Genomic DNA, 22,849 nt, shown 5'->3' on the forward strand with positions numbered 1-22,849 from the left:
TGGAGTTCAGCAAAGCAGGTGAAGTATCAGAACTGCAAAATCAGTAAAAATGAGGACCAAATGATTGTCAGTGATATAACCAAAGTGCCCCTTCCGAAGGAGGTGAAATTATGTTACAATCCTTTGTCCCAGTTCATGCTTTTAAACAAGATACAACACTTGGTCAAACATTGAACATTAAATGCAAGATCCCACTGATGGTAATCACAAAGAACCCTTTGCTGTTTATTGAGAATTTTACATAGAGCTGGTAGCTAAAACAAATAATAATAACACCAATAAAAGACTACTCCATAGCTATCGCACTGAAAGGAAAACATAAGAATATCAATTATGTATAGCAATTAATCAATTCAATGAATTTATGGTCCTGTAGCCATGGCGGTTGACAAGGGCTTTTTCCTTGCTATACCACCCTCCCAAGCCCTTCTCAGACAACTGCAGCCTTGCAACTAAAATCTTACAGAAGAAAATTTTCTTACATGAGTGGGCCGTGCCGGCCGTCATCACCCAAAATAATCAAATTGAACCTTCATAAACAGAAGCGAGCAGCATTATCTACGCCTCAACACAGAGAGGATCCACATTCCTCATCTCCTTCTATGCTGAAGAAAAAAAGAGATGGAAGCCTCTTCCTCGGTCCCCCTCTGCTCCTATCTATTCATGGTTCCTGCTACAGAGACAGTCCACAACACCACAGTTTCTGTACTTTTTGACTCAGATTTAAGTGCGATCAGTCAACCTGTTCTCCGATCAGGTCTAAGCCAACCACTAGGAAAGACACCCCTTGAAACAGTAGAAAGTAAAAGTGAATTCCCTGAGCAGAAAGGAAGCTCCTTGCAGCAGCTGTCAACAGCAAGAAGGCAAGAGCTAGTTCTTTTCGATATATTCTGTTTCTTTTCTTCTTTGGCTTCTTGCCAACTTGATCAACCCTCCTGAGAGCATCGAGATTTGGCTCTGATGAACCACGCCGATGCTTTGATTCCTTGTCCAACAAAGCGATGAGGTCCCCCTCAGAAGACCTGCCTAATTTCTTGGTAACCACCCATTCATAGGCACTTCCTAATTGGAACAGGCCAGAAACCATGGCATTGAACTTGGTTACAGACATGGTGTTCTCGAACAGAAGGTAAGGAACAATGAAAGGGAAGGACTTTGGGGCAGGAAGTATGTTGAGGATGGACATGGTGGCTGGTATGTAGCATACTACCCAAGCAGGCAGCTCAGCTTCAGGAACAAACATCGTCATAGGGAGGATGATGCAGAAGAGTGTGAAAGAATAGAAGGGAAGTATAAGTTTTCTTAACAGAAAAAATAGGAAAATGAGATTGGCTTTCTTCCACATTCCAATCTGATCAGGGAAACAAGAGAAGCACACAATAAGTAACTCATTTACAACTACAAGACATGCTTTATTTGTTATGTAAAACGTTTGGAAATAAGAAATAGCATGTTGTAAGTGCAGACCTTGGCACGAATAACATCGAGTAGGCAGAGCCGGAATAACTGCATTGGACCAGAATGCCATCGGTGCTGCTGTTTTATATACGCTTCATATGACTCTGGGAGCTCACATTGGCACTGTAATTAGTCAAAAGAAATGAGTGGTAAGAAGATGAGACAGCTGAAAATGAAGGTGCTCTGTTCACAATTCTTGCTAGTTCTAACTAATCCAGTAAAATTGTATGTTCAGGGGAGAAAAGCAGACACAACTATCTATATTATGTTGTGGCAAACACATTTTGAAACCGAGCTTCATTAAACAGATCATTCAGTTAATTGTCGACAAAGTTGAAGGCCCCTAGTTCCCACCTTACCTACCTGTTTACAATTTTACATCAGTGTCTTGCTGCAGTGAACTTGCTCTTTATGCTTGTGATCCTCATAAATAATACATGATTTGATTCAAATACCATGAATTTTATTTCTAAATGCATCAGTATATAGTAAGCAACTGATCCATATATAGTAAGCAACGGATCAAGGACCATGATTATCATTTTTTTAACAAAGGTCAATTAATTAAAAGAACAGGATAAACGAGAACCTAAAAGAAAATGTAAACATCCAAGAAGCAGCCCTTGTTACCTCGACATCGTTGAGGAAGATGAATTTCCATCCCTGGAGGTGAGCTCGAACTGCAATATCCATGTCTTCTACGGTGGTCCGCTCGAGCCATCCACCAGACTCTTCCAAGGCCTTTCTTCTCCAAACACCAGCAGTCCCATTGAACCCAAAAAAATTCAAGAATATGCCATTCACCTGCTGCTCCACTTCAAAATGGAATGCAAGGTTAATGTTTTGTAATCTGGTTAACAGATTCTCATCCTTGTTCACAAATGACCACCTTGCTTGAACCAAACCCACATCCAAATTGTCCTAAAATCACGAAAAAATGACACCTATAAAAATCAAAACAGTGCACATAGAAATTCGACTTAAAAAAAGGATAAAAAATGCAAATTACATACCTTGAAATAGGGAACTGTTCTTTTCAGAAAATCAGGATATGGCTGGAAATCGGCATCGAATATGGCAATGAATTCATAATCCTTCACATAGCTACAGTTCATGGCGGACTTGAGATTTCCGGCCTTGTACCCGCTCCTGAGAACGCGGTGCCTATAGACAATATTAGCACCATTCCGTTGCCATTTCTCTACCTCTTCATTAATAAGCAATTGAGTTGTTGGATCATCTGAGTCATCCAAAATCTGAACAAGGATACGCTCTTTCGGCCAATCCAGGTTACAGACAGCAGCTATGGATTGCTGATAAACCTTTGGAAAAATGAAAAATTGAAGATCATTCTCAGCAATCAGCTGATATAACAAAACATGTGGGAACGGACAACAGCCCTCTCTTCATTAGGAATTAATAATCCCAGCAACCCAGTGATAGAGAATGTAAACCCAAGCATTAAAAACCACCATGCTAGAATTAAAATTTGAAACTACCATCCTTTTGTCCAAACTAAAACCCCATAAATCAATGCAGGCATGAAAATTTTAAGTTTTAATAGAAAACCGTGATCCCGGAACCAAGATGAGAAAATCAAACATTTCAAGAGAATTCAGACACAACGAGGTACGCAATGCTGGTCAATTTTTCATCAGAGGTTCGAAATTTGGGATCAAAATGCCAAGGACGCGAAGGAAAATTTACCTCTTTCTCGTTACACATGGGAATCTGAACGAGAACCATGGGAAAATCGGCATCGTGTCCGCCTTCAACATCGGAATTAGGCTCCATTTCCGCCTTGGGGACCGGCTTGATCTTCTTGAATCTGATCCAGAAGCAACCCAGACACAGGACTAACCTATCCAACGATTGAATCAGGAACAGCACGATGCAGGCGTCGGAGAGAAGCTGAAGGGGAGGAGCAATGTACTCCACCCTAACGAAAACCCAGAAGGAGTAGAGAGAATGGAGGAGGGTCTGTACCCCAAAGGAAGGGGGGAAGCGGAGCCGAGGGGCATTGAAGTGCCACCCTTTGTAGAAGGCGACGGCCTCGAAGCCGAGCATCAGGAGGGCAAGGAACAGGGACGCCTTGATGCAGGAGTAGAGCTTGTTCTTCTTCTTCTTCTTCCCGACGATGCCACTGTCGTCGGCCGAGGCGGCGGAGATGCGGCGGCGGATGGTGGAGCCGAGGCCCCAAGTTGCAGAGGCGATGGAGGTGAGGCAGCCGGCTGCCTTGTGGGCCTTGAGCAGGAGGACCCAAGTGAGCTGCCTCGCGTTCTTGCCCCTACCCTTGTCCAAAAGAGCGTCTTCCGGGCTCTCCAATTCCAGCATCGACCAGTTGGGGTTCTCCATTTTCACCACCACCGGCGTCCCTCTGTGGCTCTCCCTAGACCACCATTCCCCAAACTCGAACCCCATTGCCCCCAACTAGACTATGGCTTTCTTCTGGTCTTGTGGGGAAGAATATCAATAACAATATGAAGAAGAACAAGAAGATACAATGGAGCATCAATATCTTACAGTGTCATGCTTCCTTTTTAACCAAAATATGACAGAAGAAGAATAGGAAGATGAAGAGGAAGGGGGCAATATGCTATAAGGCAAAAAAAGACTTTGTTGGGTTTTTAGCATTCAATGTGAACTTCAATGACAAGAACAAGAGACACAATGAAGAGAGCAATCCCAACGAGGAAGAGTGATATGGAACATAAATTGTTTACCCTGTTTGGTCCTAAAATATCAGTCTTTAGAAGAGGAAGAGGAGGAGAGAGAAGACCTATGAATGGGTGCGAGGGGAGAAGAGAGAGAACACCTTTATAGCTCAGGATCTCATAGTGTGTGCATGTGCCAAATGCTAATTAAAACCGTAAGGTACCTGGAAACGGCGGTAGGAAGGAGATAATCCAGAGAGAAGGAGAGATTTTGAATAGAAAGGTTGCTTTTATCAAGAGAGAAAAAAGATTTTTCTTATTTACCCTGGATCAAAGACCTACATTTAGGTGACAGCGTAAAACTCTGTGGACTAAACCTTTGCCCCTATAGAGTCGCCACCCTTCGACTTGTGCAGAGATAAAAAGATTAAAAGGAGTAATTACTAATTAGTGGCATTTGTTTATTTATATCAATCTTTCAGCTAATGAGTTTTGCTATCTTAACATTGTAATATGCTTACATGAAACTTGCTAAAACAAAGTAAAGAACCAACTAGATGGCACGATGTGTTTTTTTTGTATTTTAAATTATAATTTGTTTATTTGACTAATGAGTTTCGCAATAACGAACTTAGTGACATTAAAAAAAAAAATGGCAAGACGATTTTCAATTATAAATTGTTTTTTCTGAAGAATAAGTTTTGCAAACATGAACTTACTGACATTTTTAAAAGGAACGCATCAGCCTTCCACTCGATTAATGAATATTTATGCAGGTCATGTGTTCTCCAATAATACTAGAACTAGCTCATGTATTCATAAAAGGTAGTCTTTCAAAAACTAGCCCTTATTCCGTGCTCTCATGCAGTAACGTGGTGGCTGCTTTATGTGCTATAATAGCACCTCAACTCAAATAAGAAAATAGTGAAGCCGCGTGTGAGGCGGACCAAGCGCGTAATTCTGAAGGGTTTGGCGGTGCCATTTTCTTATTCTCTGCTGTCATGCATTCTGCTGCCCGCGTGTTGACACCGTAGTAGTGCATTTCTTGTCGCAATTTTGTAGTGAGCATGTTCAAATATATAAACTAATTGCCTACGAAAATGCATCTTAAAGCTGTCACGACAGTGATTGGTTAGGTTTCTAATCCGGTGAGAAGTTTTTCTGTGTAAATATAAAAAAGAAACAACAGTCAAAGAAGACTAACCCTACTCATCTCCTTGTCATCCCATCCCATCCCATCTTGAAATCTCATTGATGCGAGATGCAATCATCTATAAAAATCTCAAAATTTGTTAATTACTTTAAAAATTCATATATATATATATATATATATATATATATATATATATATATATATATAAAATGCAATCTAAGCGTTGATTCTTATCAAATTAACCATGTTGAATCCATCTATAAGGCGATCAGATTTGATCAGAACAACTTGTATCAATAAAATTTCAGATGAGCCATGATGATGGGGATGAAATAGGAGATGAGTGGAACCAAGTTGATGAACGGCTGAGCTAGAAGTTTTTTTTGTTCAAATTATCCAAAAAATATATACATAAACCAATTCAATAAAATGGTAAGAGTAGGAGATGTGAATGTTATGGTTCAGTGGTGCTTGGAGCTTCCAATTTTTGAATAAGAGCACATGGTTTTGCAATAAGCTTGACTGAAATTAAACTAGTAGTATCAATATGAACCTCATTAAAAGATGTCATTTCTTCCTTATATCGATTGCATAATAGTTCAGACTGACTTTCAAAGCTAGTGTGCGTGCAATTGTAGCAAACAATGATCAGTTTATTTTTTAATTGATTGCACTGTAGACGATTTGAAAAGAGGTAGAGCTCTTTTTTCCTTTATTCATTCAGTATATGATAGCTTTATTGAAGCTCTACATCCCATTCTTAGTCCCTGGTTTCTGCCTGTTTTAAATGACCAACCTCTCACTTTTTAGTTATGGGCAACATATTTGATCAATTTAAGCTGACCAACATGTCTTTTTGAGTGATGGGTCTCCTTGTATTGTATTATCTATTAAGTGGTTGTCTTGCCTTCAGGCAAGCTTTTCTGAGTACTGAAGGACTGGTGTCCTCTTGCAAGTATGATATTAGAGTGAGCAATAGGATAAACTTTAGTGTTGGGGTAGCAATTTGTTAATTGTTATACTTGTTTTTTTCACAATAGAAATGGCAAAAGCAACCGTTGCACGATATAAAGTAGGCATGCCAATGACATCCGACCCTAATCCAGACCCGATTAGTCGGATTCGGTAGCCAAATTTGGCTCCGATTAATAAATGGATCCGGTTTTGGTATTGATTTTTTCACTCAAACCCGAAGCTGACTAAAATTTGATTAAGTGTAAGATTGGGTTTTAAGCTAGTCGGATCTGGATTCTATTTTATATGATTCCATCCGATTCCGAACCTGAATCCCAATCTGATTAGGTCAGAACCGATTAAGTCGCAATCAGTAATTCCTAAATCCAACCTGAGTTTTACCCGGGTACATCCCTAGTATTAAGTATGCGTTTAGCATGGTGAATAGTTGGCATACTTCCCTCACCCCTCCTACTTCACCATGCAGAGAGAGAGAGAGAGAGAGAGCTGAAACCTTTGGTTCCGATCTAAGCATTATTGAGTCCGAGCTAATCGGGTTACGAGTCATATTCAGATTCGAAGGGGAAAACTTAAAACCGAAGCCGGATCGGGCTAGCTTAAGTAGCCAACTGGGTCAAATATTTTACTTGTATCAGCGTCCGGTCTGATGTTGAATTCAGCTTTATACATAATCCAAATAAACGGTTTTGGATCCGGTCTTGTGCAAATTGAATCCGAACCCTTCACACCCCAGAAAGAAAGAGACAAGTGCCGGGAGAGCTAGGGTTCGGTGCAAGGGGTGTGTCCGTGTGAGAAACGGCCGGAGTGGGTGGACGGACGGTCGATGGGGTTTCACACGTGTGGGTCAAGAAGGCTGATCCAGGTTGCAAATGCCAGCCTGTCCGCTGATGGCGGCAGCGCTAGTCGTTGCCCTCAAGTTTATGCGCTCCTCGCGGGTGATGACGTCAGCCCTACTCCCACCCCCCCCTCGTCTAATCTTCGTCGCGTAGCGTTATTTAGTTAATGATGAAGAAGAGGAGGGAACCAGGGAATTTAATGGGGGCGTATTTTTTTTTTTTTTTAAATTATTTTATTTTTGAGGGAGGGCTCCGCTAACTGCGGGATCCAGAAATTAAGGAGAGGAGATCAGGTGATCTGTCAAAGAAGTGATTTGACATCTTTCTTCCATTGATTCATCTCACAAGGACCTTATGGTCTTTGTGGATATTGTAGACGGTGAGGATGCCAAGTAGAAGACAACCTGATCTTCTCTCAAATTAAGGGTCTCTCAAATTAAGGGTATCCATTGGACGTCCCATGAGTCACGTCACGGGACGCCGTTGGATGAATGTATGAGTAGATTGGGTCTACACTTCAAATTTTCTTCTCTCCTTCTCTTTTGTCTGTCTGGAGTGTCCTGACAGAAGCAAGTTGGACCCTGCTATCAAACACAACAGGGTTTGGTGCATTGGCCATTAGACGGGTGGTCAGGGTTTCATTCTTATGAGCATCAGTGCCGAAGCTTGAAAACTTTATAAGAGTGAGGGGGTGCACCATGATAAGCTTAGCCAGCTCGACTGGGTTTCTGATTTCAAGGGTAGTTTAATTCTCCGTCTCATGGAAAAAAAAGTTAGACCCTACTACCCTTAATTTATCATCAAGGTTAAAGATGTCAAGCTGTCTGATCTGGTTCAGACTCAGGTAGGTCTGAACCTATATCTAACTTTAACTTTGAGGTGCTGGTACCAGGTTCAGACCCGAGTCGGATGGTATCATAACAACAAACAACAACAACAACAACTACGCCTTCATCCCAAAACAATTGGGCTCAGCGATATGAACCAAAAAAGAAATTCATTTTGGGTCTTCCACATGAATCCTTTTCCTCCAATCATTTTTATCCAACGCCATGTCCTCGGTGAGGTTCAAAGCATTCATATCCTTTCCTATCATCTCCATCCAAGTCTTCCTAGGCCTACCCCGACCTCTTTTAACTAATATATTTTCCCATTTCTCCAACCTTCTAACTGGAGCATCATTAGGCCTTCGCCGAATATGTCCAAACCACCGTAAACGATTCTCTCGCATCTTATTTTCAATGGGTGCAACACCTACCTTCTTACGTATCTCTTCGTTCCGAATCTTATCTTTTATTGTATTTCCACACATCCATCTAAGCATCCGCATCTCAGCTACACTCATTTTTTGAATATGATGTCTCTTGGCAGCCCAACATTCCGTACCATATAGTAAAGCGGGTCTAATAGTCGTCCTATAAAACTTTCCCTTCAACCGCAATGGCATTCTACGATCGCACAACACTCCAGTAGCACTTTTCCATTTCATCCACCCAACCTTTATCCTATGATTTACATCTCCATCAATTTCTCCATACTTTTGAATGATGGATCCCAAATATTTGAAATAATCATTCACCGGTATATCTTGCTCACCAAGCTTCACTACACTCCCATCACTACTTCGTTGCTTACTAAACCAACATTCCATATATTCAGTCTTACTCTTACTCAACTTAAAACCTCTAGCTTCCAATGTCTGTCTCCATAATTCTAACTTAGCATTAACCCCAGCTCTAGACTCATCAATCAAAACAATATCATCAGCAAACAACATACACCACGGTACATTTTCTTGAATTGATCTCGTAAGCTCATCCATCACTATCGCAAATAGAAAAGGGCTTAAAGCAGATCCTTGATGTAACCCAACCGTTATCGGAAAATTGGTTGTCACCCCTCCACAAGTGCGGACATTGGTTACTACTCCTTTATACATATCTTTAATTATACTAATGTACTTGAGAGAAACACCTTTCTTCATCATTGTCCACCAGAGAACGTCCCTAGGTACTCTATCGTATGACTTCTCTAAATCAATAAAAACCATATGCAAATCTTTGTTCCTCTCTCTATATCTTTCAATAAGTTGTCTAAGAAGATGTATAGCTTCCATAGTTGATCTTCCAGGCATAAAACCAAATTGATTCTCCGATATCATGACAACCTTCCTCAACCTAGACTCAATCACCCTCTCCCAAAGTTTCATAGTATGACTCATGAGTTTTATACCACGATAGTTTGTGCAATCTTGTATATCACCCTTATTCTTATATAAAGGCACCAAAGTACTCTTCCTCCACTCATTAGGCATCTTATTTGTTCGCCAAATCAAGTTAAAAAGATTTGTCAACCATTCTAAACCTTTCTCTCCCAAGCATTTCCAAGCCTCGATAGGTATACCATCTGGGCCAACTGCCCTTCTTGATTTCATTTTCTTCAAAGCCTCTGCAATTTCTTTCTTTTGAATCTTGCGCATGAAGTCACGATTTATCTCATGAAAAGGAATGGAGAAGTCTCCAAGATCTTGAGCATGACTATCATTAAATAGCTTATCAAAATAATCTTTCCATCTCTCCTTAATCTCCTCATCTTTGACTAAAACCCTTTAGGTTTCATCTTTGATACATCTAACCATACCCAAATCCTTCGATTTCCTATCTCTCATCTTTGCAAGCCTATAAATATCCTTCTCGCCTTCTTTGGTATCCAACTTGTCATAAAACTCCTTATATACCTTAGCCCTCACGTTTCGAACAACTTTTTTAGCTTCTTTCTTTGCTATCATATACTTCTCCAAATTCTCATTATCACGACTCTTACTTAGATTTCTATAACACTCTCTTTTAACCTTAATAGCTAATTTGACATCCTCGTTCCACCATGATGTATCCTTACCTAGTGGTGCACCGCCTTTAGACTCACCCAATACCTCCTTAGCTACTTTTCTCATACCACCCGCTATCTTATTCCACATTGATTCTGAATCCTCCTCGAGACACTAATCAACTTCCTTAACTACCTGCTCTACAAACATTCCTTGTTTAGCTCCTTTCAGTCCCCACCACTTAATTCTAGGATCTATCCTATGTCTATCCCTTTTGCGGCATTGTCTAATTCTAAGATCTAAAATTAAGACTCTATGTTGAGTAGCTACACTTTCTCCTGGTATAACCTTACAATCGATGCAACAACCCCTATCTCTTTTTCTAAGTAGGAAAAAATCTATCTGACTCGTATTAACCCCACTTTTAAATGTTACTAGGTGAGACTCCCTCTTCCTAAACCAAGTGTTTGCTAAGATCATATCATAGGACAAACAAAAATCTAAAATCCTTTCTCCACTTTCATTTCTTTCTCCTATACCATAGCCTCCATGGATATTCTCAAATCCATCCCTACTAATGCCTACATGTCCATTAAGGTCACCGCCGATGAAAAGCTTTTCTCCATAAGATGTCTCTTGTACTACTCCATCTAAATCTTCCCAAAATTGATGCTTAATGGAATCATCTAAACCTACTTGAGGTGCATAAACACTAATAATATTAATAATATCCGTACCTAATACTAATTTAATAAGTAAAATTCTATCACCCTTCCTACGGACCTCAACTACATTATCTATAAACTGACGACTCATAACAATCCCTACTCCATTCCTATTCCTATTTATTCCTGTATACCAAATCTTATATCCCCAAGGTTCTATCACTTTAGCTTTCTCACCTACCCATTTGGTCTCTTGAAGACATAAAATATCAATCTTTCTCCTACACATAACATCTACTAACTCTACCAACTTACCAGTTAAAGACCCTATGTTCCAAGTGGCTAACCTAATTTTATGGTCTTGGACTAACTTCTTTACCCCCACCTGTCCAACAAAGTGAGGGAACCCTTGCCTATTTGACACCACACCCGGGCGCCGGTGTGACGCGTCGCTTCTGGGCGACGACCTAGCAACCCTTGCACATTTATCACTGCCTCCGGGCCTAGAGAGTACAGCGCGTCGCTCAGTAGGGAACGCCCCAACGAAATTCTCATATTGGTTCATTTTCATAGGATATGACAAAGTTTTTATGCTGGCTGTCACAGGCCTACCGCAACCCTCCTCCTTTATCCGGGCTTGGGACCGGCAGTGTATAACTACACAGGATGGTATCATAAGGATTACGTAAATTAGACCTTGTTCATACCCTCTAAAATAATATTTAAAAATTTTACATTAAAAATTATGGATCCTATTAGAAACTCTCAGTTTGAACACAAGTCAGGGGTGAAATTTTACAAACCATACATGGCTTCATATACTAATTGGATTTTATTTGCCGAGAAAATCCCCAGAACGAGGTTTAACTATGAGTATGATTTAAACAGAGTTGTCTCAAGTAAAAAGACGAACACTTAAAAGGGAGTGGTCTCAAGATAAAAGACACTGCTTTCTTTAAAAAGGATTTACCTGATTAAGTCCTTGCTATTTCATCAGGCAAATCTAGTGTTATTTGCCCCGAGGGTAGTTGGTGTAGTGGGGTGGGCCCTGGCTGTTAAACGGGCAGTCAAAGTTCAATTCTCATGGGTGTCTCTGCCGTAAGTATATATGACAGGCTGAACCAGTGCGATCAGCTCTTCGTGCCAACTTCAGGGGTTATAAATAAAACAAATAGTCTTGGCTATTATATTACATAAAATTGTGAAGCTTAACGTGTTTCTCCTGTCCATTCACGCAATACAGCTCAACGTCTGTTTGCTTCTTCCATTTTAGTTTTTATTTTATGACACATAGAAAAGATGTAATTGGTCAAAATTGTTGGGGCTGGGATTTTTCTCCGTGTGGTTTCTTTGATTAAAAATTTGTTAAAATAAACAAAACTATGTGCTATATACATGCTCGAAAAGTTTGACTAAGAAAAATTATTCAAACCAAAATGATTTTTTCTTCCATCTCCGACATCGCCATTTCTAAATGTGTGCCCTTTCTTTTCAAATGTTACAACTGTGTATTGGTTCACGTAATGATTCTATGAAGCAGCATAAAAAATATTTTGTAAAGCGTTCTGCACTTTTATGTATAATATATCATACTTTGTAAGTTCTTAATGTGCCAACTTCTTATTTTTTTTTTTTTACTAAAAATTTTATCTAATTTTTTGAGAAAATTTGAGAAGCGGAGACAATCTATGCTTCCTTCCAACAGTTCATGAAGCCATGCTTTCTCCACGTGTTTTTCTTTGTTGTAAGATTTTGACAAGTTAAAAGAGGTCAGGGTAAGCCTAGGAAGACTTGGATGGAGATGATAGGTAAGGATATGAATGCTTTGAACCTCACCGAGGACATGGCATTTGATAGAAATCATTGGAGGATAAGGACTTATGTGAAAGATCCAGAATGATTTTTTTTTTTTGGTTCATATCTCCCTGACCTCAATTGTTTTGGGATGAAGGCTTAGTTGTTGTTGTTGTATAGCTGTATCTAAAAAAATATATTTTTTTATTAAAATGACTTGGTTTAAAATTTAAAGTTTGCATGTTGTGTGCTCTATCTGTGCTGCCCGGGAGGCAATAATTGTTGTGTAACGAGCAATGAGCTGGTTGCCTTGCACAATGAAACTTTCAAGATATAGTGGAAAACACATTTAAGAATAAGAGAAATATGCCATGTATCTTTCTTTCATTTGCATTAAGTGAAGGCCACAAAATGAGTTGGACCAGGAGTGGGATCCGGGACTGACACTGCACAGTACATGAACGGTTCTAGTAAGGATGTCAATGAATCAGATTTTATCTGATTTTCAACTGAATCTGATTCGGTTTAGTTGCATTTGGTAAGCCAAAACCATATATAATTATAATCAGATGCCATGGTTTTGTTTTTTTGCTACCAATTCACTAAATATCTGAATTTGACGGATTTCCAAAATGGTTTATATTTTAAAACATGAATCCCGTTTGAGCTTTTCACCATCAGAATCTGTTTAGCCAATATTCGACTATGACATTTGACTGCGTCCTATCCAAATCCGATCAGGTTACATCCCCAGTATATATATATATATATATATATATATATATATATATATATAGAGAGAGAGAGAGAGAACATTCACCATTCAACATTACCAAAATACATCGAACAGAATATTGGATGGGAGAGACAAAAGAGAAACATAAGAGCAAAACAACCACAATCTAGATGGTGATTGTGCATAGATCAAAGTACAAGCCGATCAGCCCCTCCTTCCTACTATGTAACTTAAGAGCCAGATACACATCAGACAAGACCCGTTGCCGAAGCCTTCCAAAAACGAATTTGATGCCCCTAAAAAAGATGTCGTTTCTTTCGGTCCATATATATATATATATATATATATATATATATATATATATATATATATATATATATATATATATATAAAGAGAAAGAGAGATTGTTTTGCCGGTAGTGATAAATATTGCTAACAGCTAACATAAACCCAAAAGAAAAGATGTTGACATTCTCAATCTGAATTTAAGAAGAATTTACAGTCATAATCCATATATTAAGGTGTGTTTGATGGCACCTACAAATAGTCCTGGGGATGCAATAATAAATCGGTGGGGGTTATCATGAACTTTATCTCTTTGAACTCTTTTTTCGCCTTTGGTGTGACATTATTCACATGTTAATCCATGAAAATCTGTGCCACCTTCTGTTGGGATAAACCCTTGTCTCCAGCTCTACCAACTCCACCACACCTCATTTTATGGGGTTGGCTTCCTTATTATTTCAAAAATGACCTTTTGGCTATGCTTATTCAATCAGTTTAATAATAGTTTCCGCTCCTTTATTTTTTTTTCTTTTCCTCTTGTTTTTTAATATCCAAACTTGGTGAAAAGTTCAGGTGCACAAATATTTGGGCATTAATTAAGCACCTGATCACCCTCCATATTGGAGACAGGGCCTGTCAGTTGTGGGGGCTCAAGGCCTGATGGAGGGCAATCTGGTGCTTAATGCATAAATATTTCTGCAATCATATTGCACCCGGACGGCCAAACTTGAGGAGTAGCTAGCACCATGGAGTATATAATATGTTAGTATTTTTGGTTATTCTAAATAGAATAAGTAGATAATATACATGGGCTGAAATTTGATCAAAACAAGTACTATATCACATCTTTACCGTCATAATTTAATAATAAAACAAAGAAAGCCTGAGAAACCCATTTGGCATGTTTGCATTTCTCTTCCCCCCCCCCCTCTCTCTCTCTATATATATATAGTCATTAGTATAGGCATTTTCAACATTTTTTTTGCAAATTCAACCATGTGAATGTGGTTGGCAGGGTGAATTTGCTAGTAACCAATCATTGGATCGTGTATTTTTGATGAAAAAAAAATGCAATTTTTGAATGCCTGAATATTTATGAAGATTATTAGCCATTGGTTTTAAAGCCTTAAAAAGCATTCTCGCTTATGCATTCAAAATCTGACGATTCAAGAGTGGGTCCTTATAAAACCACCAAGCATGTAAATCAAAATCAAGGTTCTGCTTTTTTATTTGGTTAGAGAGATGATACAAGATAACCCAAATGAGTTAGAAGTTGACTTGCCGAGTTTGCCAACCACATCCAAAAGCACTGTTTGCAGTAAACATGGTTTTAAATCTTTCTGCAAGGCAATGGCAAAACTGTAGAAGATATGGACCAAGATCAGACCCTGATCGCCCATGCATTAATCACGTTTGCTATAGATTCCACTGCATGTAACCATATCCAGTCAAATCTTGTCTTGGTGATCCGGCTCTATAGGCCTAATGATCCTGTCGAGAATGGCCAAGATTCATATTTTAGTGACAGCCAATTTCTTCTTGTTTTGGGGCTAGTTTCAAAATTTTCTTTTAATATACAGACCATGCCTGGATCTGATAGCATGCACCTTGGCCTAGCATGGATCCAATCACTTTCAGTTCACTAGATCTGACACATGTAGGAACCTAACTGTATATATCATTATTTGATCTAGAGTTGGACTTGGACTGGGTTGACAGGCTCTTTAAGAAATCAGAACCTGACTAGCTGACCACATTTATGCTACTAAATTTAGACCGAAGCAGTATAATCAAATTCAGGTATTTGAAAACCACGTACCAAATCCTACTTGTTGAATTTGTATTTGTAATTTCCTAACAAAAAAGAATTTCTACTTATTGAATTTTGTAAAAAGGGGAAAGAATACCAAAATCAATAACTAATAACAGGGGTGTCAACCGGCTCGGCTTTTGTTCGGGTTCAGATGAGACCAAACCCAGATCTCATTTGAGATGCTCATATCGGTTCCAGACTCAGGTCCAATCGGACTCACCGTAGGAGAAACCATACGCAGATCTTATAAGGATTATATAAACCAGACCTGGACTATATACCCAGCTAAATAATATTGTTTATATATTGAAAAACTGTGGATCTTAGTTGGAACTCTAGTGGGCCCAGATCTGGTATTAAATTTCATAAACCATACCTGGCTTCATATATTAATCAGACCCTTGTTTATTACCAAACCCTGGCCCTATAAGGTTTGGTACGGGTCGGGTCCAGTAAAACCCGATCCATTGACATCCCTAGGTAATAATGTTTGGAAGCGGTTCAGATATGAACTACACTAAAAGAAGCACGTCTGGGCCCAGGAGAATATCTTTAGTTGCCATCTCTAAAACGGGTCAGATCTGGATCCGGTGAATGGGATCCGATAAGGGTGTATATCGCAGATGCATGATTCTGGGTAACACCCCAACTCTCTCTCTCTCTCTCTCTCATGATTCTGGGTAACACCCCAACTCTCTCTCTCTCTCTCTCTCTCTCTCCCTAAAATTCTTTGCTTGGTTCTTCAAAAATTCAATAACTCTAACCATGTGAAATTCGTTTACTTGTACCGTATTGTCTCTTAATACTGTATCAAGTTGTGAGCAACTTGTTCCATTGAAGCGATGCTAGCATGTGAAGTGGAGCCTTCTAAATGTCGACTCCATAGGCTTATTTTTAGAAAGATGAAGGGACAGAGGTTACTAATTTCCATCCCATTGGTGACGGAAAACAAATAGATATCTTGACGTGAAACAACTTTTTCTATTTGAGTTGGAAATTAAAGAACAACAAAGTCCATCCAAACCATTCAATGAAGAATAAGAGGACCACAATGGCACGCGAAGCGTATGTGAAACGGGCACAGAGAAAAGAAAGTGTGGAGGAGAACCGAGCTCATTCTCTTCACTTCATGGGCCCCAAGCTGTACAATGTTTCCTGGCTAAATCAAGGATTTGGGCCTTCTTGCTCCTATAGTATAGAGATGAAAGAAAAAAGATTATTTTCATTAAAAAAAGATATCACTTTCTATATAAAAGATCCATTGGTTTCTATATGACTAAAAAGATAGATTCATCAATCGTTATGATTTGGATATTTTTTCATTCACTTTGTATAATGAAACATTTAATTAAAATATCTACGCTTAGCGTCCCCTCCCTGCTCATGAAACAACTCTACAAAAATGGATGGTAGAGGGTCCATAGTAGCTGAAGCACTGAACTGATTCAGTAGCCGGAAAGGGGCCTAGAAGTGCCTGCTACTATACCACACTACACTTGGCTTTACACATTGACAAAGCTTAACTCCTCCTGTCCAATATTTGGTAGAGCTATGGGGAAGAAGGCTTCCATCCTTGTTCCCCTTATCCCAATCTCCTTTTAGGATAACAGGGCTTTACTTATTTCGAGGGGAGAGTGGATCCTGGAGAAGCACGGTTAAGAGGACGATCTCTTTCCTTTATTCATTCTCTACAAGGGTCTCTGCCCATTTGAAAGCAGGGCAAAGTTGGAAGAGAAGGTAGCTTGCTTACCAAGCTTTCAACCGACCTAAAAATTACTCTATGTTAATTGTAGCCGCCTACTTATATTATAACACAAGTCTACTGAATAACACTTCTAATGAGTAGGGGTGGCAATCGGGTCGGGTCGGGTCGGGTCGGTGGGTCAGGTTGGCGGGTCAGAATACCTCAACACGAACACCACCCGTTTATTAAATAGGTCAGATGTGGCAAACACGAACACAACCCTTTTATTAAACGGGTAACCCGACATGACACGGTTAACCAGTTTAATAAACAGGTCGGGGTCGACACGACACTGACATGACACGGTTAACCAGTTTAATAAACAGGTCGGGTCGACACGACATGATTACACGACACGGTGACCTGTTTATTAAACGGGTCAACCTAATAACATAGACAGGATAACCGACCCGAGTAACCCGAATAACCTGTCTAACCCGAATAACACAATTAGAAACACAAAAAAAACATACATATTATACTTTTTTTCTACAAATCTCAATGTGGAATTGTACTACCATATAGCCTGATCACTCAAGTGGGAAGTAGATGAGCTCATAGCCTGATCACTCAAGTGATCCTTGTATCTTGCTAACCTGGCCACGCTCGGCGTGCTGAACATTAGAGTTTATTATACTTTTTTTTCTGCAAATGCTGTCATATGATTGGCCTGTGTGACGTAGGCAGCCGATTAAGTGATCCTTGTATCTTGCTAACCTGGACACGGTTAAATAGGCCAAGCCATGGGTAATGTTCAACATGCAGAAAAAAAAGTATAATTGGCTGCCTTCCCACTTGTGTGATCAGGCTATGAGGTGTTGTCAGCATTCTAAGTTACAATCATCAAGATAAACATAAATAATTAACCGGGTTGACCCGCCCGCCTTACCCTTTTATTAAACGGGTCAAACGGGTTGGCGGGTTGGCATACCCCTAAAACGAACACGACCCGTTTAATAAACAGGTTAGGCGGGTCGACCCATTTACGGCACAAACCCGTTTAAGCCAAACCCTAACCCAGCTAAGAAGAGGGTTGGCGGGTCGGGTCAGAATTTGTCACCCTTACTAATGAGAGGGCCGTCGCATACCATTAAGTGAAGCTATCCACATAGATAGCTGATAGAGTTTACCCTTGTGGAACCCCTTAGCTCATTCTTCATTGGATTATGTCTTGCATTTTCTTTCCACTCGTTAGATGATGATATGAACAAAGTCTCTTTCAACACTTCCAAGTCTAGTCCCTTTTTTCTCTATATTGTTTGAAAGGTCAACTCACTTGCAATTGCTTCGCAAACTTGCTTGCTTTGCCAAGCTCTTCGTCAAGATCACTCTATGCTTGTTGCCTACTCTCCACCCTTCACTACATATTTCTAGCTTCTCTTCTATAGTGACCCTTTAAGCCTTTGGTGTAGTTAAACATTGGTCTTATGAACCACATGCCAAAACTCTAGAAAGAGTACCTTATGTATGGAATAATATGGATAGAGTCAACCTCACTCTGTGTTTCAGTGACTTGGATGAAGTCAGCCTTATTTTTTCCTTCCAATCGTGATAGATCCTTGGTACTAAGAATTTAGTTTTTTTGACTTCGTCAAGGATAAAGGAGTTTTCAAAGGTGAACACCCCCCTTCCCTTCTATTAAAAAAATAGATAGTCAAAAGTCAACCAATCCATCACTTTTTCAAAGGTTACCTTTTGAATCCAAGTAACAACAAAATGAGCCTCCTTTGATTCATTTTATGTCATGCCCTTGGGACTGCATGGTGCCGGAGTACTATCTTTTGCCAGCTTTCTATATTATCACCATCCATTCCATACATTATAGTAGATCTTAACAAGCATGAGTTTCGACCCAGCCCACATATGTTTGGTCCACGTGACTTTGGAACTTGCGTGTGGTATATATTCACATAGTTAACTCACTATAGCATACAACCATATGTGTCATTCACACACTAGGCTAGGGCAGTGCCAAGATGGGATAACGACCCCTCCATACACACACCCTGCTCAAAGAAGAAGCAACCCTTCTTTCCTTATAAAAAATATTCTGAGGTGAGGATCATTTTCAAGTATTTTCCTCATCATCGAGATAAAAAAGGTTTGATTGAGAAATATGCGTATGTTTTGTCCACTTTATCCATCTCCCTCTATCGAAATATGAAAAAGAAAGGTCAACTTGTTTTGTTTGCTTCTTATTCCCGTGTTCGATCTCTTCTATCCAGACTCAAACTATGCCACTTCTCTCCTCAGATATAGTGAGAGATCTTTATCTGCTCATAACCCCTTCGTAGAGCCATGTATTGCATTTTAGTGATCCGAACCAAATCAGAGCGAGCCCCCTAGAGAGGAAAGTGAAGTTGGTGGGCCGTATGATGGGCAACTATCTCGTGCGGTTTGGAGAGGAGTCAACAGTTAGTTAGTACCCCATTGGTTTTATTTTTTTCTTTCATAGCAAGGTGCTCCCTTCAAATTTTTATTATATACGCTTTGCGAAAAGAATGTTTCTTGATACACCTAGGACATGGATTCTATATGAACCAATGGATTGTGATAAGTAGTTACTATTAGCAATGACTTCCTCACTTCATCCTTTCCATATTCCTCTCCATTATTCTTAGTGACTCATCAAATAACACTCAGTTCATATATGTAAGTTCGATCATTGACAAGGTTCAAAGAAAGGGCAACCTGAAATTTGTCCTTTTGTAAGAGCACCCTGAAATTTGTCCTTTTGTAAGAGCACCCATTTAATTTTCATTTAGAAAGACTCGATTCCATGTCCAAACAAACAAAATGCTAATCAATGAACATCTGTGAATGGTCAGACAAAGGATTGGAAGGAATCCCATGGGTTGTAATGACGAAAACACTTTCCACTCCAATTCTATCGAGTGTTTGTAGAATGGTTGTAATGGGAATCCCAAAAACTTAAATGGGCAAGCCCCTGTCCTGTTTGATGGCTTGTGCTATCTTGTTAGTCTCTTGAGAGATCCTTACACTATTCAAAATGATAATGAAAAGGACACTTCTCTTGTTCCTGAGATCAGGGCATCAAAAGTCCCATAGATGTTTGAATAATGTTGTAACACCCCATGTTTCCAAAATAATACTTGGTCAAAAAATTCATGAATTTATTTTTTTTTCAGAAAAATTTAGAAAAGGTTTTTAGCAGTTGAAATAAATGATAATGAGTCATCAATTTTAAAAAATGCCAAGTAAGTCATAAGTATGTAGCGAAGCACTCATTAACTACCAAAGTATTTCATTTATCAAAATGAGTTGTTTGTTACAAATATCATTACTTGGAAAAGTGAAACATACCTTTTAAACAACTCAGTGCCTCATTTGTAAATTGATTGACCGCATAAATATACCATCTTTTAAACAATAGACTAACAAGTGGATTTCTCAGGCTTACCAGTCTGCTTAACTACAAGAAAACAAAGCAAGTTTTCTACCATCCCACCTATTAATAATCTTTCTATGAAAGTCAGCAATGAGACAAGGTAGGCCATCTCGTGTGAGAGAAACATAAATCAAAAGGTTGACTCACCAATCCCATTATCATTAAAGACATGTTTACAGAAAAAAGCGAGGAGGTAGTAGTGAGGAAATGCAATAAAGAAATGCTTCTGGAAGAGATAAACCAACCAACGAGCGACAAGCAAATAAGTTTTCATAGTTTTTCACTAGTTATAAGGTAGGCGGTCAATCTTCCTAGGTTATCTTTGTTCGAGCCAGGGCATCTAGAACACTATAGAATTCAACCTAGTTCTTTCTCGGTCTGAGATGAGGAAGGGGTTCCATATGATTAGTTGGGTGCACGAGCGACACTATTATGAGAAAGTGATCAAACCCTCCAAAAATTAGTGAGATTGAATGAAGATAGGTGTTATGAATAAGTATTTGGTCAGTTTTCTTGTCTTATGAAAATAAGATAAAGAAACAAGTCAATAGATTCTTCTTATAATGAGAGAAAAAAGGAGTTTGATTAGTGTTAAGTAGTTCATCATAAAGAGGGGACAAATAGGGGTGTTACGTAGAGTTTGACATTGGCCCCATGAATATGGGAGGCAAGACAAGAATAGATAAAGATGGGAGGCTGCAGATGTCTTACCAACTCAACTCCTATATATTTCCAACTGCCTCCTCACACCAGCTAGATCCTTTCCATCAGATCTATTGTTGAATTGCCTCTTAAGCAATGATCAGGCACAATTCGAACAGAAAGACCAAATGAGTCCGATTTCCATGATTTGATATGGAGGGATCGATTAGTTGATTTTGATCCCTCCATATCAAACGCCTCACTCCACTCCACCTCGAATGACTTTGTGAGCCACGCTAGTCTGCCACAAGCATTTTGCGATCAAACCACTTTGTTTGGGATCAATGACTAAATAGCCAAGGTAATATGGAAGGCCCTTCTATTTATAGAATGGAATGCATACGCGATGCTAGGAGTTTGGAAGTTTTCCATCACTCTGGAGACAACGACAATGACTTTGGCCTTACAAAGAAAGCAAGAGAGCCTGCCTTCGTTCATTCAGAAGCATGGATGGGAGGTTCAGAGCAGAAGGAAGATGTATAGTTAGTTCAGTAAAGTTCCCTGCTCATGCTTGTTTTCTTACTCAGAGCTATGATTTCCCACTAGGTAGTATGGTTTCTATTTTTTTTCCTATAGCCAGAGAAAACTTGTTGATTTTGTGTTTGCTAAAAATACGATTGGGCGACCCATGCTTTTCATGAAATTCATTAAGGTATGAGCCCCAAGTTTCTTTAGCTTTGGCTTTGCAACTTTCAACTTGGTGATATTAAGACCTGCCCTCAGAACAAATGAGCAAAGTCTTCAGTGCTACCAGATGAAATATTGTTTCATGATGTGTTTTTTTTTTTAATTTATAACTCGAAAAAACCGCATCCATCATGAAGACTTAGTCACCCTAGCTCAACCAGCCATAACTATGGTTGTCATGCCGGCCGCTTAAAACTTGGGGCTTGCACCCCTGCCCCGGAGGCCTATGCTAGGCATTTGCTGATATGTGCTTCAAGAAGAATTTTTGGTTTTACTTCACATGTATGGTGCATTCTTTTTTGTTTTTGCAAAAAGCCTTTAAGGAAGCAGATCAGGTCATGCTGAACATGAGCGTTTTTGCTCATGCAGAAATCGTGGCCGTCTGTTTGCATTTTGGATGAATGCCACGTGGTTTTGTCGACTTTTTAGCTTTTTAAAATGCAAATCGGATGGCCACGATGTCGCATGAGCAAAAATGCTCATGTTCAGCATGACCTGCTTCTCTTTTTCACTGTTATCGCAAAATGGTAGGGTCAAACGTTGACCATGGTTTGCATTCCCTATAGGGTTTCCTCCCAAAATCCTCTGCCTCCCAAACCCAGTAGTCTGACGGTCCATCTCTACAATCACCAATGAGAAACATTTGGCCAACGATTTAAGTGAATTGGCTGATACCGATACTCGAGTGAATCATTCTGAATCGGCCAAAAAATAATTAGAAAATATTACATTTCAATCAGAACGTGACATATGTTAAAGCTATAAAAATATTATTTAAAAATATTTTAAGTTTTTTTTTTTTACATTTATTAAAAAAATATCTGATTCAAGGGTGAAGCATATTGATTTTCTGAGTATCAGCTGATATACACCAATACTAACAACCTTGCATGGTAGAGCTTAATTAGTTAAGGATGGTACTTAGTGTCCTTAGACATGGATCATTTGTATATTAGGGGTTTGTTTGATGTGGCATTCCGAGCATCGTGCGAGACACAACTGTCGCGTCAAGCAAACAAGGGTCAGGGATGAGGGGAACAATTTTTTTTTTTAAAGTCAGGGTGGGTCTCCCGACTCTTTCTCAATCTTGCAAGCGATGGAGTGAGGCGAG

General features: G+C 39.4%; 1 protein-coding gene across 1 annotated transcript; it reads right to left on the reverse strand.

Moving 5' to 3' along the window:
- Window positions 1-306: 306 nt before the first annotated feature.
- On the reverse strand, window positions 307-4,136 carry LOC149835477 (putative xyloglucan glycosyltransferase 12). Its single transcript, XM_090010543.1, has 5 exons — window positions 3,166-4,136; window positions 2,472-2,780; window positions 2,089-2,379; window positions 1,468-1,581; window positions 307-1,351 (listed from the first exon to the last, which is right to left on the reverse strand). Exons 1-5 carry the CDS (start codon window positions 3,877-3,879, stop codon window positions 734-736), a joined length of 2,046 nt encoding a protein of 681 aa, XP_089866669.1. The 5' UTR covers window positions 3,880-4,136; the 3' UTR covers window positions 307-733.
- Window positions 4,137-22,849: the final 18,713 nt, after the last annotated feature.

Source organism: Nuphar pumila, chromosome 6 (assembly GCF_984573655.1).
Source record: "Nuphar pumila chromosome 6, dmNupPumi1.hap1.1, whole genome shotgun sequence".
Classification (NCBI taxonomy): domain Eukaryota; kingdom Viridiplantae; phylum Streptophyta; class Magnoliopsida; order Nymphaeales; family Nymphaeaceae; genus Nuphar; species Nuphar pumila.

Excerpts from the sequence above, each read along its gene's own strand:
- LOC149835477 (XM_090010543.1), bottom strand. The coding sequence starts at position 3,879 with ATGGGGTTCGAGTTTGGGGAATGGTGGTCTAGGGAGAGCCACAGAGGG. Across the intron at positions 2,380-2,471 it reads GAACAGTTCCCTATTTCAAG|GACAATTTGGATGTGGGTTT; the intron begins GTATGTAATTTG and ends TCGTGATTTTAG. Across the intron at positions 1,352-1,467 it reads TCGATGTTATTCGTGCCAAG|ATTGGAATGTGGAAGAAAGC; the intron begins GTCTGCACTTAC and ends TTCCCTGATCAG.